The sequence below is a fragment of the Hetaerina americana genome, unplaced genomic scaffold, assembly GCF_022747635.1.
Source record: "Hetaerina americana unplaced genomic scaffold, ioHetAmer1.1.p SCAF_57, whole genome shotgun sequence".
Taxonomy (NCBI): domain Eukaryota; kingdom Metazoa; phylum Arthropoda; class Insecta; order Odonata; family Calopterygidae; genus Hetaerina; species Hetaerina americana.
The window spans coordinates 1,884,792-1,901,435 of NW_027287172.1; the positions used below are offsets into that span (position 1 = coordinate 1,884,792).

Genomic DNA, 16,644 nt, shown 5'->3' on the forward strand with positions numbered 1-16,644 from the left:
TAATGATGCCACAGCCACAGTATGCCCCAGATCTGGCCCCTAGTGACTTTTTTTTGCTCCCGAAACTGAAGAGGCACATGAAAGGACGACGCTACGCTACGATTAGCAAGATAGAGACCACATCGAAGGAGGAGCTGAGCAAGATCACAAAAAATGATTTTTTGAAGTCCTTCGAGGAATAGGAAAAACATTGGCATAAGTGTACGATATCTAAATGGAATTACTTTGAAGGGGACACAATGGATATTCATGAATAAATAAATAATTTTTGAAAAAACACAAAAATTGCGATACTTTTTTGAACAGACCTTGGATATTTTTGAGTTTAACCACTTGCAAAAAAATTAAGAATATTTTGCTATGCTAAAAATAAAAGCTGTTGTAATTTTTTTTGTATTGCAATGGCATTTCATGTTTCATTTTCAGCTCTGGAAGTACGGATCACAGGAACATAGCTATAGATATCAGGAAATAAATATAGACCTGGGAAACCCATGCAGTAAAGCCAGAAGCATCGTTGAATTGAGTTTTCATAATGTATAATTTAATTTTTTTCAAGATATTGCTGATTCTTCATGATGCTGAGAAGAAAAAGCTTTCTATAAAAGTTACAATCTTGGGCACACTCATGTATGCAAGGGAACGTTCATCTATCTTTCATTCAATTGCTTTTGAAATCCCTTGCATCACTGCCTTGCTATCCTCAACAAAGTATCTCTTCCATTCATTCGACATTGTTCTCCTGTGTGGATATGGCTGAAGGGGGAACAAAATAAACACACAATAGTCAACTGAGCCATTCATCTCTAAAGATTGACAACAATAATCACAACCTTTTGCTTTCAATATGTGAAAAAATTGATAGAGTGGGCAATATGTTTAAAAAATACGCAATTGAAAAGACATGGTACTTAGATAATTTGATTCCATAGTTAATTTAAATGTGATGCAAGTGATTGCTAATCCAATGTATTGCATTTGAATGATATTAACTTGTGTTATATTAGTCTGAAATATTTTTTTTCAATTATTTTGTACCCATTTCAACTGAGGATATTTTGGGTTTTTGAAAAATAATTGGCTAATTTATGATTTTTATTTGGATGTTTTGTCGGTTATAAGAGGGTTGTTATTTATCTTTTAATAATCGAGTATTATCTTTTAGTATCGAGCAAAAAACAAGTAAATTTATAGTTGGAAATTGTATATCTAGTCCATGACACAAGAGGGTCAAACTTTCTGATGGCGTCTCAAGGAATTAGTGTTGTCAAGACTCAAAATATAAATAGTAACCCTCATAGTTCATGAAATATAATACATGCATTTCATCAATTATTTTAATTTAAATGCCCCCAATACCAAAGTGATGTTTTTGTAGCTATAGAAGGAAGAGCTTAGCAGTCCAAAGTTAAATGCAAATTTCAGCAGATTCTTGTCAGAAAAGCATTCCTGGACAGTTGGAGGGTCTCAAAGGAGGATTGCATTCGATATCACGGTCTTAAAATTGATATTTTGCTTCCATTTTCTGTAATTACCTTTCCTTTAGCAGTGTATTCTCCCTTGATTTAGACTTCTGTACTTGTCCCATGCAGAAGAATAAAAGAGGGGCTTCAGTGTATTTTGAAAATTTGTGTGGTATTTGTGAAATGATAATTTTTTTCTTTCATTGGGTGATTCTTCTGATGATCCAAAGAAACCGCACCTCTCGTCAACCCTTTCCACTCTGCCTGAGTCTGTCAGTGAGAAAGAATTGGAGGATCCATCTTCCAAAGAGGATAAGGACTCAGTTGATCTTAAGCGATCATATGAAATATGCCAAACTGCCTCTATGAAGTGTCCTGAACCTAGTCAGCTGGAGGATAAACTAATACCTCCCCCGCCCTCCTTGTTAGGTGCTCAACAAAGTAATGATCCTGTTACACTTTCAAAATATGTGTCTCCTGCTGGAAAATCATCAAGTGGATCGGTTTTGAAAAGAATAATTACACGGCTACCAGGAAGAAGCTCAGTGGAAGACAAATCTGTAAATCACATGGCGTCCACTTCTGAAGCATCTGGAAGAGAGGACCGGAGCTCTGGTTTTTTGGCATTTAAACCACAGACATCCATGGGAAACAAGGTACCTGCTGGAAAATCATCAAGTGGATTAGGTTTGAAAGTGGAACTTGCACAGCCACCAGGAAGAAGCTCAGTGGAAGACAAATCTGTAAATGACATGGCGTCCACTTCTGAAGCATCTGGAAGAGAGGACGGGAGGTCTGGTTTTTTGTCATCTAAACCACAGACATCCATGGGAAACAAGGTACTTGTAAGTTAAAGTTAGAAAATCATCATTTTTTGTCAGCCCTAGTGTTACTTGTGTATAGTAATAAGTCTAATCATATGAAATGCTGAATATTATTCTGAGATGAGGGTTTTAAATAAGTTGAAAATTTTCAGGTCATTGTTCATTTTCAGGGTAGACATTATTTAGGATCGTGGTTTACGTTAACCTTTTCTTCTCTCGTGGAATGAAAATGCTGGGAATTCGGATCCTATTCGTAGAAAAGAAAAAAGATTCAAAATAATACTTTAAAATATGAGACATTCATAATTCATTTTTACCAGAAACTTATGGAGAAACTTTTTTTTTTACCTACTCTTCAAATTTTTTGAAAATGCATCATTACATTATCATTACCAATTTTTAGCGAGCTCAGCCAATCTTATTAGAGTGATGCTTCTCAATATACGATGCAAAAGAGAACTATAGTATTCATCTCTTTCTCTATCGCAGAATAAACCAATCAGGAATAGGGATTAGATTTGGTAGAAAAAACTAATTATAATAATGAGTTTATTATTTATGATACATACCTAATTCTTTTTTCTGTAAAACTCACGAGATGCATTTGTCTTTACCGATTCTTCAAAATATTGCATCATCATTATATAAATTTGTCGCACCTTAAACAACTGCCATATTAGGGTGATGCTTCTTAATGTGCTATGCAACAGTTTCTCATGTTTTAGCATTTTTCTTATTGCACTAAATGATTGTTCCTTAGCAGTCTGACATACTCACCTCCACAACTTCTTCCTGTGAAGTGCATCATAACTCCATAAGCTATCCTTCCTTTGGTTGTCAGCTCCCGGCTGTACTCCACCAGAAGCTCATCAATATCATTGGTATCTACCTCCAATCCCAGAAACTTGGCCACAGTCAAAGTCTCGTTGATTACAGTCCCTGTATCTGCTGTCTCAAATCCTTGAAAGTCATTTTGTCAACACTCTTCGGTCAAGTTTCTTCCAAGGCCAAGTGACAGTTTTGTTGATAATCCCTTCCGGTACCTTTTCTACCATCTTAAGGTAGTCAGGGATGTTGAAATGATATTTCCCAAACTCTCACGGATTAAGATGGTCCTTTCAGTCACCACATAACCATGCTCGAAAAGTGTTTTAGTGCTTTAGAGCTTCTTAAAGTTTGAAATAAACTGTTGGTCCTTGGGCTGAAGTAATGAAGTGGTGTTGGCAGAAAGATACTGGATATTGATGAATTTAAACTCTTCTAGGAGGTCATCTTGGTAGACCAGATGGATAAGCAGGAGCATTGTCCATAACAAGCAAGGCATGGAGTGAAAAATTCATCTCAAGCAAATACTTTTTGTCAGGACCAACCACTTCATTGATCCATTTGTTAAATAGGTCGCATATCACCCAAACCCTCTGGTTGGGCCTCAAAATCACATTTAGCCTGCTCTTCATGACTTTGCATTCTATAGTCCAGTAAGGTGAGGTTAAGGTCCAGATAAATTGTATATGAATCTTGTATGACCGTGGAAGTGCATACCATTCCCGTGGAACTAATTAATGGTTTAGGAAAACGTGATCCAGACAGTCTAAACATCTTCTGTGGGTTACTAATGAAGGCTTCATGAGAGGATATCCCTGAGAGTTTTTGTGGACTAATTTGTAGTGTTATGAGGGAGGAATTTTGCTGGTAGATTTTATCGGATCAGTGATAATTCTCACATGGTAAAGGAGAAGACAGCCTTGCCTTAGGGATATAGAAAAATAAGTTTGATTTCTCTTTCAGCTAATGAGGTGTATAGAATCATCAATAAGAGAACGGCAAGATGGGAAAATGATTGTTGTTTCTGACCCTGTGTAAATGGCAAAGGTAAATGCTTTGGCATTAAATATAAGGATCAATGTAAAATCCATCCCTTGTTGGTTGGAATGGTTCGAAGCGAGGAATGGAATTTATATTCAAAGGTATATCAGGCGTGTCAGCTTTTGGGTTGATAACTTGGAGCTTGCCTAAATTTTGTGAAGATTTTTCAGCAAAGAACATTTTTAATGCTGTTAATCCTTAGGCTTCCATGATATTATCAGTTGAAGGATCCATGCTGCTTCCAGGAATCCAGGAAACTGTTTCGCCCCCAGTCCTGGAGGCATCTTCAGGTCAAAGTGATCTGTGTCACAATTTGGTTGCTATATATTTACATATGGGAGACGCTGACTGGCTCGGAGCTCACTGATTGGCTCTGTATTGGCGGCGAATATGAATCAACCTTTTCCATGTGGAAGTCAGGGTGTAGCGATACTCACAGTTGAAATTGTTAAGATTTTTCATTATTTTTCCTGCTTCTCATATGAATCTTGGAAAATAATGCCTCTTGCTTGCCAGCTCAGCCGTTCCGTCGATACACGGTATGGTGGCATTTGTGGTTGGTTTTAATTTTCCAGGCTTCTCCTTGCTGTGTTTCTTGGCCAGAATCCCGTCTCCCTTCAACTCCATTTGAGTGACGAAAAGCAAATGGCGTATGCTACCATACTGTATGTCACCAAAAGGCCAAGGACATGGGCCCGACGTGAATCATACTGTCTGCGTGGGCCACGAGACCCTGACACTCATTACTAGCCCACAGGGCAATGGTCAATATTTGGCTCGCAGCGACGTCACTCCTTGAAGATGACTAACGGGTCCCATACCTACTGAGGACGGTATATAAGGGCCCTATGCCTAAGGGGAGGCCAGTCTTGTATCTTGCCTCAAATAGGATCGTTGGTTAGGGCGTGCTACCAGTGCGACCAGCGGGTGACCGGCAAGACCAAGCAAGGGTTACTGAACGGCTGCGCCCCCGACTTATCCGGTGAAGTGTCCGCTGGATTTTTATATGTCATGCAAGGGTTTATTGTTCTTGTTGTATGTCGTGTGGGTCTCTTTACAATAAATGTATTTAAAGTAAGGTTGCCTTAATGAAATTAAGAATGCAAAGTAACTTTTCACTGTCCTTTATTAGCGTACAACGGGTTTCAACGCTCGTTGAAACCGGTTGTAGTAAGGTTGTGAAAGTAACTTTCCACTGTCCTTCATTAGCGTTGAAACCTGTTGTACGCTAATAAAGGAAAAAGGAGATGATTTATTATGTACCTGATGATGACGCTTGAGCATTGAAACCGGTTGTACGCTAATAAAGGACAGTGGAAAGTTACTTACTAATCTTAATTTTTCATTAAAAGAATTTCCACAAGGTTGAGCCAGGAACAATTGAATAAGGTTGCCTTCATACATTATCGACCTGACCTTCCCCATGTCCATATGTCCCTAGCAACATATTGGTGTCTGGTGTCCCGGTCTCTGTCAATGTCTGGTAGCACCAGAGAGAAAATAATAATAAGGAATACGGTATATATAAAATTAAGATTGCTCTTTCAGTAATTCGAGGACTGTTTTCCACTTCCTCAGAAATGGGTTTCTGCTAGAATGGTTCTCTGGCGTTGACCGCGTACCGCGACTTGAATCCAATAACAAAAACTCAAGGTCCTTTCCAATTGTAACCAATGATCTAGTCTCTTTTAGTGAATCTGATCCCCAAACACATAATAAATTTAATTTTATTCCATGTAGTTTGACTTAGCCTGATGGAGATTTTAATTTATTTGAAGCAAAATTAGATAGCATTAAAAGCAAAGCGACTGTAATTGTCGATCTGTTAGGACCCATTGAAGAGGGGTTCAGTGAGGATAAATTAGAAGCCTCAGTGCATGTCATGGACAATGTCGAAGGGAACACTGATGGCGACATAAATGGAATCACTTCCGTCGGCGGGACAGATTATAGGGTTCCATAGCATCGCCCCCCAAAGACCCTCGTACCAGACTCCATCTGTTACAACCCCCAAGGAATATTGTCAAGTTGAAAGTTATTCCTTCATTCTGGAAAGCCGCAATTGCCAAGTTTACCCCAGGTCTCTCTATGCCGAAAACCATTTCTGCTAAAAGGAGGTATGATCAAAAACGCCGAGCACTTAACAAAGCACGGAAGAGGAAATACCCGGGGAACATCTTCTTTTGAGTGCATACTCAGTGTGTATGTTTTGGCATAGTTACATTATTGTGTGTTAAACCCAGACGCTCCATGGCACCATGTGTATGGTAAAATATGTTAGTGATGAATTGTTCGAAATATGATATATGTAAATACGGTTCTTTTAGAGACAATAGAAGGCCTTGGATATGGGCTCCCGACAATGGATCGGCTGTGTGTACTGCTATCAGTGAACTCAGTGAGAGCTGGACTGTTATTTGTACCAAGTAAACAGCTTCACCTTGCTACCGGAGAATGGATTGTGCACATCAACCTACACGTTCCACAACTGTATGAAGCCGCCAGTGCAGTGGAGGCTTCTACTGAATTGGGAGGGATTTCTTCTGAATACAAACGAAGGTTGAAGCACAAAATTTCCCTTTTGTCGAAGAAAATTTACAGGCTATGATTAAAATTTCCCTTTTGTGGAAGAAAATTTATGGGCTAAGATTTTCTGAAAATAGCCCATGCATTTATAGAGGTTTATTTGATGTTTTAGGTTATGGATTGCATTACTTAATGGGTACAGCCACCGATGATCAAACTAAAGCGCTGTCTAAGCAGAATTCTAGAATGGCCAGCAAAACTGAACGTTCCCTCAATGCCAGATATACCTTTCTCTCTAATGCCTCAGCCACATGCAGAGGCACGATATCATGTTAACGTAAACCTTAAAAGCTTCTCAAGCCCTTAAATCATCTTCTGAACAAAATAATAATGCCCTTGCTCACACTATGACACAAATAAACTCAGCCAATAAATTATTCAGCCTTCTGCTCATCACCTTCCTCGCAATTTCACGTCTCATTCGTGAAATCCATGATGATGGACAACTACTGAGAAATATCGGGGAGTTGGCTGAGATTGGTAAATTAATCCCGTCCAATCTCCTTCCTAAATGTCTGAGGGACAGTGTAGAGACGTAACCAAGAGACTGCCGTTGTACTTATCTTTCATTGGGTTCCGTAGCAGGGGTGAAGGGCCAGGAAGCCTTGAACTCTTGGTCATACTGCCATTGGTTCAGAAAGGGATAAGCTTTAATGTTGTCAAAGCCCAACCGTTCCCGACACGTGAAAATGGCTCACAGTAGCCATAATAATGCATCCCGACTCACCTTACTTAGGTGTGCCCGCAAATTGTGATCAATTTGTTGGTCTACCGGCTGGATACTCTTTGCAGTGTACGAACGGCAATACCCTGATCTGTCCTCCCACCTATCCTATCCTTACCCCTAGCGCCAACTCATGCAATATCACGGTGTTTCTCGGTGTCACCACTAAAAGAAAGCAACATTGTCAACTTAAGCTAGCAGCTCCTCCTTTTGCTGTGTACGTGAAAGGCGAGCGCCCCGGCAAATGGTACCATAATGTAAGCAAGGTTACTAAGTTAACTGTCCAATGTCTTGATAAATATAACGTTCTTGATATCTCAGGGCAAGGGACCATTATACTGGCATGCAGGTGTTCAGCAAACGATGACACTCATTACTCTCCCCCCCCTGTGTCAGTAACATTCGCACCAAACTCTTCACCTGCAATCCATGTGCCTACATTTCCTGTTTTATAGATGTAGGTACCCTTGTTCCCTCTTTTTGTAAAAATATCTGTATTTGCACCCCAGCAAGTGGTTCTGTCCTTATTGTATGTTATATTTTTTTTCAATTCATGTTCATTGGTCTGTATTGTGTTCTGTATATTATCATGTATAATGATTAGTATTGCCATGTCCCTTTGAAAACCGGGGTGATGTTGCAAGGACATGGGCCGTATGTGCATCATCCTGCCTGCGCAGGCCACAAGAACCTGACACTCAATACCTCCCCCCAGGGCAATGATCAATGTTTGGCTCGCAGCGACATCACTCCTTGAGGATGACTAACGGGTCCCGTACCTGCTAAGGACGGTATATAAGGGCCCCATTCCTAAGGGGAGGCCAGTCTTGTGTCTTGCCTCAAATTGGATCGTTGGTTACTGCGCCCTACCAGTGTGACCTGCCAGCAACCATGAAGGGGATCGTTAGCTAGGGCATGCGACCAGCCGGCGACCGGCGAGACCAAGCACGGGTTACTGATCAGCTGCACGCCTGACTTATCCCGTGAAATATCCGCTGGATTTTTATGTGTCATGCAAGGGTTTATTGTTCTTGTTGTATGTCGTGTGGGTCTCTAGACAATAAATGTATTTAAAGTAAGGTCGCTTTCATACATTATCGACCCGACCTTCCCCACCTATGTCCCTCGCGACAGTGTAACAACTAGGTTCTCCACAGCAAGGAAAATCCTTGACACCATCTCTTAGCAGGAGGACTGAATCCCCATTCTCATGCACAATTGCGTATATGAGATCAAGTGCACATGTGGGAAGTCCTATATTGGCCAAATAGGGAGGTCCATTGGATGCAAGACCAAGGAGCACCAAAGGGCCACAGACAGTAAACAGTTCCGACTCTCAGCAATTGCCGAATGTGTGTGATCGGAACCCAGACACAACATTAAGTTCATTCAAACTAAAGTGCTGGCTAGGGAGAGGTTTGATTTTCCGAGACTCATAAGAGAAGCGGTAAAAATAATGAAGAATCCCAACAATTCCAACGGTGAGGACGGCTACACCCTGACTTCCACATAGAGAAGGATGATTCCTAATCACCACCAAGAAGGAGCCAATCAGAGAACTCCAGGCAAGTCAGCGTCTCCTATTATATATGAGTATAGAAGCCAAATCATGATGCAGATCACTTCGACCTGAAGATGTCTCCAGGACTGGGGGAGAAACAGTTGTCCATCAACACGATTGTAATTCCTGGAAGCAGCATGAATCCTTCATATTTAGTGCTGATAAATCAGCATATTTTTACCCAGTCTTCACAGAAAAGTTTTAAGTATTTAAAAATTAGCAGTGCTCAGGTAAATAAAATGCAAATAGTGCATAACTGTAATTGCCGATGGCTCGGAAAATGTCTTCATGTTTGGTATCTGTAAATAGTTAAATCCTTACAACTTCAAAAATGTTAAAATATTGTTGGTGGAATACACAGAAAATAAAAGACTTGAAATATCAGGAACCTTTCAGCCCTATTGTTAGAGTAAGATGAGAAGTTTAGCTGTTTTCTCAGTGTGGTAATGTATAAGAAAAATTGTCTCATCATCATGGAGTTAGGTCCCATAGGAGTTGATTCCGTTTTATGTGTATAGGTTCCTTGTTTATATCTTTGGAGAAAATCTGTATTATCTTCAGGCTTATTTTGTTTTCTCTATCTGTGATGCATGCTGCTTGCTTTTTTTTACAGAATAAAGGAAAGAAAAGTAAAGTTCCTCCTGAAAAGGAAGAGTACTCGTCATCTAACTCTTCTGATTCTGAGAGTTCTGAGGATTCTGATTTGCTGTCAGATGATGATTTAATGAAAGGGGAAAAGGTGAGCAAAATTTTCAGCTTCAGTTTTTAGAGTATTAATTACATGTTGAGTGGAACCATGTAAGACAAGCATAATTTGTTCTGCAATATTTCTCTTAAAGCAAAACACGCCTTCATTGAAACATTTATTGCACATAAATTAATGTAAAATACCTTTATGAGTTCCCTGCCAGAAAAAATAAATAATGAGCAAAATGTTTTTAAGAAAATTTTGTATCCATTGTTTAGAATCCTGGGTCTTGCTCATATTTTCTTTTATTGTGGAATGAACTGATCCGGAATGTGCACTCTATTTGTGTAAACAAAAAAAGAAATTAAATAATTAGCTTATTATTTCTCTTATTATATTACTATTTGTCATATTTTATTATCTTTTACAAGAAATCATCCTGGAGACATTTGTTTTCGCTGACACTTCATAATTTTGTGAAAATGTGATTTAGTATTATCATCAAATAAATTTATAGTATGAATATACTCTGCCTGATTAGGGCAATATTTTGCATTGCATATTGTGATGTAACAGTTTCCCATAAAATCCACACCACGCCAAGAGTTGATGCCTTGCAAATATTCTTTTGTATTCAAACTTGCAGTTTTTGTACTAATGTTGTTCTCGTATGTACAGAACATTTCTCTTCCTGAATCACTTGCTGCATTATGTTTTCCTAGAAAAATTAGCAATGTTCATACCTATATCTAATTTTTGTAAGTTTAAATGCAGTGCTGTATTTCAATATTATCTCTTTAGATCTCCTGAGGCTGATCAAATTAAACTTTATGTTTCTGTTCTTATTTTGATAGTGCTGAAAGTTGTATCAAAGTCAAACATTTTCTATGCGTTTAGGATATGACACTCTCATAGAGCTTATGCTCGAGTTCCTGCAGACTGAGTTTATCTGAGTGATGGAAAATGGAAATATAGATATTTTAGGTTAATGTGAGATGAGATGGAAGGATAGAAGAGATTAGAATAATATACAGTGGCAGGGATGAGAGCCAACGAGAGGTTGCCATAATATTGAATAATGAGGGAGGAAGAAACTTAGTCAACATAGAACAATCAACGGATAGAATATTACTTGGAGAGATAAAAGCAGAGCTGACGAACTTGGTCACTGTTCAGGTACACATTCTACCTAGAAATCATGAGGAGGAAGAAGTAGATAGGATATACCATTAGTTAGAGGACATAATCGCTTGTGTTCCAGCGGGGAAACATTTGATGGTGTTGGAGGATTGGAATCTGAAGATAGGCAAAGGGAGAGATGTTGATGAGGTGGGGGACTATGGTTTAGGCTTAAGGAATGACGGCGGGGAGAAAGCAACTGAGTTCTGCAGGAGATAGGTGTTAGTCATTACCAACACCTTGTTTTAGACATCCCCGGAGGCATAGGTATACATGGAAAAAATACATTTTATGTATATTTCTGATGTAATGAGGTAATTTGTGAGGTTAAAGATGAATGAGAAAATGATGAGGTCAACAAATCTTTATGTTTCTAACAAGCGTAATCTTCTTTCGAGATATGTACGAGTGTGATCCCAAAAGTACCCGACCCAAGTAAGTAAACACAAAAGTTATGGAAAAAAATGTATTTATTTTTCAATATAATCTCCTTTCAGCTCTTTGTACTTTTCCTGTGGTGAGGTGGGGGACTTGTACTGGTGATGAGGTGGGGGACTATGGTTTAGGCTTAAGGAATGACTGCGGAGAGAAAGCAATTGAGTTCTGCCGGAGACAGGGGTTAGTCATTACCAACACCTGGTTTAGACATCACCGGAGGCATAGGTATACATGGAAAATGCCAGGTGACTCAGAAAGGTATCATTTAGATCATATTCTGGTTAGGCTCAAGTTTAGGAGCAGTATGATCAAATCGCACGGCTTCCTGGGAGCCAATGCCGACTTTGACCACAATTTGGTTGCCATGAAGTTTAGCATCCATTTCTAAAAGATAAGGCAGGGGTGGCGAGTTAGGAAATTGAATGCAGAAGTATTAAATGGATTGACAAGGAAGGAGTAACAGCTGGCTGTAGAGAAAATCATAGATGAGGGTAAAGCGCTGAGTACTATTGAAGAAAAATGGGAATACATAAAAAAAAGAGCGATATCAAAAACTGCAAATGAAACCATAGGAACCTTTAATGGGAAAAGGAAACCGTGGTTCATGGATGAGATGAATGCAAAGATGGATAAGAGAAGAAAATGGAAGAGGGTAAACACAGAATTTGGCAGAAGGAATTACAAAGAGTTAAATATCAAATTGAGACGGGCACCAAATAATGGAAAACAAGCATGGTAGAAGATGCAGTGCAAGGATATGGAAAGTTTGCAGAGGAAGGATGAAATTAAAGCACTCTACAGCAAGGTTAAATCACTATCGGGAAGTAAGAAGGGAAGATGTATGCTAACAGTTAAGTGGGTAAGGGAAAAGGTGGGTAAGATAATAGTTGACACAGGAAAGATCCAAGAGAGATTTGCAACATTCCTGCGGAACCACTTAAATGTTTAGGAAAATGTGGGAGGAAGAGGCTATATAGGCTGATTCGTAGTAATTATGAGGAAGGAATCTGGCAAGAAGACTCTGTGAGATCAGTGTTAGTTCCTATTCCAAAAGGGGTAAAGGCTACATCATGTGAGAACTACCAGACAATAAGTTTGATATCCCATGCAGCTAAAGTTGCTCTCAAGATTATCAACAAAAGGATAGAGAGTAGGGCAAATGATTACTTGGGGATGATCAGTTTGGGTTTAGGAAGGGGAGAGGCACTCAGGATGCTATTGTGGTAATGAGGTGACTAATCAAGAGGAATATAGAATACAATCAGGACATCTTAGCCTGTTCCGTAGATTTTGAAAAGGCATTTGATAGAGTAAATTGAGAAAAAGTCTTGAGTATATTGAAGAAAATAGCAATAGATTGGAGGGACAGTAGGCTAATCTGCAATATGTGCTTGTCTCAGACTGCTCAAGTGCGAGTGGGGAACGGGGAGTCCGGATGGGCTGTGTTAGGAAGAGGTGTGAGGCCGGGGTGCCCATTGTTACCGGTGCTGTTCAATGTATATTTGGAGGAAATGATTAAAGAGAGGCATGGGATGAACTGGAGGTAGGAACGAAAGTTGTAAATCGTAAAATCAGTTGGGCATGCTGATGACCATGCTTTTTTGTTTGTCAGTCAGCCAAGGGGTTGCAAGCATTACTTAGTGAATTGGATATTCAGTATGACAGATATGGAATGAGATTCCACATTAATAAAGTAAAGGTTATGCGATTTTCTAGAAAGATAAAGGATAAGCTAAACATTAAAATAGGAGGGCACTAATTGGAGCAATTAGAACAGTTTATGTATCTCTGAAGTGTTCTGGACCAAAATGGTCAAGGTAATAGGGAATAATGTCTGGGGGGGATTACGTTAAAGGGGACAACTTGAATATCAAGGAACAAATAAATATGTTTTCATAAAAATATAAGGTCACCTTACTTTTTTAACACACCTCGTATAACCTGTAATAATAATCATTTATTGAAAAGATGGCCACGCTGAAGTTAAATGTAGTTGTTGACACCTCTCTGAGGAACACATCTGGGAAAGATTACCTTTTGTCTGATTCCTACCCTTCAACCTAACTGGCTTGGGTTATACTACCAGAAGCAGTTATCATCATTCCTCACATCAGCACAGCTCTCAGAGTCATCAAAATGCACCAGGCAATCCACCATATTGAGGTTTTAGCCCATGTTAAGAGATGTATGCTTTACACTATTAAAATACTTAAGAATGTGCAAAGTTAAGTTTTAGTGATATTATACTTGTCACTGATGTGTTATTTGATGATGAATTTTGAGAGTATCCTCTTAGGGAATGATGGAAAAAAAGAATCTCTTTAGGTGTGTTTGAGTATGTTACTAGAGTATTTTAAATATTATGAGGTATAATTGCTAAATAAATAACTTTAATGAGTATTCTAATCAAATTCATGGTCCTTTATTTCAGGTAAATGTTAGGAAAAAAGAGAGATATGCTGAATATGAAACAATGATGAACACTAATGGTGTCAAGAAATATGAATGCCCCGAGTGTGGGAAAAAATATCAAGATGTCAGGAAATTCAGGGAGCACATTGATGCTCACAAGTATGGAAAACGTTTTAAATGTGAGACATGTGGAAAACTCTTCAGCAATAAGAGTAATTTGAAATCGCACCTTGATGTTCACATTCAGACACGACAGTCAGTTTGTGACGTATGTGGGAAGACATTTAAGACGAATAATCATTTAGTCGCCCACAAGAGGACCCACGGTGAGAGGAAAATTGTTTGTGAAGTGTGTGGGAAAAAATTCATCACAGCGGGTCATTTGAAGAGGCATCAGGAGATTTCTCACAACAAAGAAAAAACCCATCCTTGTGAGCATTGTGGGAAACTTTTCTCGAATGTGATATATCTGAAGAAACACATTGCTTATGTCAATGGTAAAAGTCATAATGGTAAAATAGAGAAGCGGCATAGTTGCAGTGAGTGTGACCATAAAAGTTACTCCCCAGTGAATCTTAGAATACATTATATGAGTGTGCACTCTGGTGAACGTCCTTTTAAGTGCTCCTTGTGTGAGAAGCACTTCGTATCAAAACGATTCTTGTCAAATCACGTGAACACGCATACGAGAGAGAAGAATTATAAATGTGACTTATGTGAGGCTGTGTTTACTAGTATGTCATCTCTTGAGAGGCACAAGAAAAGCCATTCAGGGAGGAGGGATTACAAGTGTGATATTTGTGGGAAGGATTACACTCAAAGCCACAATTTGAAGAACCACAAAAAGAAGCATGAACGTGCTTCCATGAAATGAGTCATGTGAAAAACATTATTTCATAATTATGAACATTGATTATTATCATAAAATTAAATGTGATGCTTATAAGTTTACAAAGAATACACACAGAGCAATAATTGGTTTATTCATGTTGCTCATTAGAACTTTTAATTTTTGTTTCAAAAATATCTTGCCAATTTTAGTATGGTTTGTATACATATTCATTCATTTTATCATAAAAGTTCCCTGTATAGGGTAATGGTAAAATAATGGAATAAATGAATGAAATGAAAAGTCAAATATTGATAATTTCATAAATTTCTTCAAAGAGGGATTTTTTTTTCTTTCTTTTCTTTTAAAATTATCTAGGTATAAATATCGTCCTTCCTATTAAAATCTTAGGTAGACATTCTCATGTGTTATCTTCATTTGTATGTTTGCATAATGAGTGATGAGGACAGGAGCACTCTTTCCTACTTCTTCCATGAGCATCTCCGTGTCACTCTAGTGGTCACACATTTTTCAAACTTGTGCTCAGACATGTTATTTTTGCAAATTTAATAATAATTTGAGTGAAATTTTAAATATGTCCCCAAAGAGAAATCTGCCACAAGACAGCAGGAAGAGAATAAAAATAACCACCAAAATGTAAAGTAAAATAACTGTAAATTGGGAACAAGGGGTGTGTGTAACTGACCTAGCAACTAAATGTACAATTTGCGTTCTTCAAGAAAAGGGGCAAGACTGAGGAGATAGAAGCTTCAAAGAGGGTGGCAAGAGTATGCAGCAGTTATGTATTAATGATGTTGACAGGTTACTTCTCATGTGGATAAATGGAACAATCACATTCGTATTCTGATACATGATATCTTTGTTACACCATTGTGTAGTGCCAAATCTATTGCTCTTAAATTCTTTCCAATGAGCAAATATTTTAATTCATTAGCTAAGGCATCCAAGAAAACAATAAGATAGTATCTTATTGAAAATGAAAAAGAGGTTTCTTGTGATATTATGGTGGCAATTGCTCTAGTTACCCATCAAAACAAATGTTATTACTGATGTGTTGATATTAATTTGCGTAGGTGACTACCTCATGTAATATAAAACCAAGATCAACACTCCTGTATGGATTTTTCAATATAACACAGTATGAAGTCTTTCAATATAAAATACCAATCATTGAAGTCCATCGAGCGCTGTTTTGATAAGATAATGTTGGAGGAGCTGAAGACTCAAATGAAAATGATTAAAGAAAATATGTATATGCCTTTTTCTTTAAAAGTTCATATATATTATCTAATGATAATTCCGAGTTGCAATTTTACAAAATTTTGAAGTATCAGCAAAAGCTCATCTCTAGAAAGCATTCTGATGAAAAGGAATTGGGTATCTAGCATAATAAACTATTTCAATTCTTTTTTGTTTTCACTAATAGAGTTCGCATTTCTGGTTGCCTCATTCCATGGAGACAAAAAGATAAACATGATCCATGATACTAAACATTGTATTTGTAATAATCTTTGAATAAACCTTTACCTAATTTTTTCAGTGTGGAATGCATTATCATATTTTGAATTAAGTTATTTACAAAAAGTTGTTTCACTTAATGAGAGAGAGATCATGGATTGAATTATGCCTGTTGTATGAGGTTCCACTGTAATTTTTAAAGGTGTAGTCTTTAACCCTAAATAAATTTTATACTAGAAAACAATGGACTAACAAAAATTCAAGGTTAATCCAAAAAAATCTCTTAGATTCACTCAACTTATGCATTAATCTCAATTTGCGTGATTTCTAAATAGCATCAAAATTCTTCTATTAAGGAATGATATTGCATTTGACAGAAGAGTAACAATGGCCTATCAATTCATTAGCTATTTTCACCATTATTGTGTTAACTTTTCCATTATCTTTTGCATTAGCTGCTACAAATGTATTCATGAACATATTTCCTTTCATTAGTGAATCAATTCAATGAAATCACAATGAGATGGTAATGATGCGGAATACATCATTCAAAGGGTTTGAATATATGGCTTGTGAACAATGCACTAAGTGGAGT

The 16,644-nt window shown here is 38.0% G+C and overlaps 1 protein-coding gene across 3 annotated transcripts in view; it reads left to right on the forward strand.

Moving 5' to 3' along the window:
• The window catches only part of LOC139694843 (uncharacterized), a 257,773-nt gene extending 242,977 nt beyond the window's left edge, over positions 1-14,796 (forward strand). For all 3 annotated transcript variants that reach the window (XM_071593364.1, XM_071593363.1, XM_071593365.1), the window contains 3 exons: positions 1,694-2,302; positions 9,638-9,763; positions 13,761-14,796. In XM_071593364.1, coding sequence (XP_071449465.1) covers positions 1,694-2,302; positions 9,638-9,763; positions 13,761-14,615 — 1,590 coding nt within the window. In that variant the 3' untranslated portion in view covers positions 14,616-14,796. The remainder of the gene's footprint in view (positions 1-1,693; positions 2,303-9,637; positions 9,764-13,760) is intronic.
• The last annotated feature ends 1,848 nt before the right edge of the window (positions 14,797-16,644 follow it).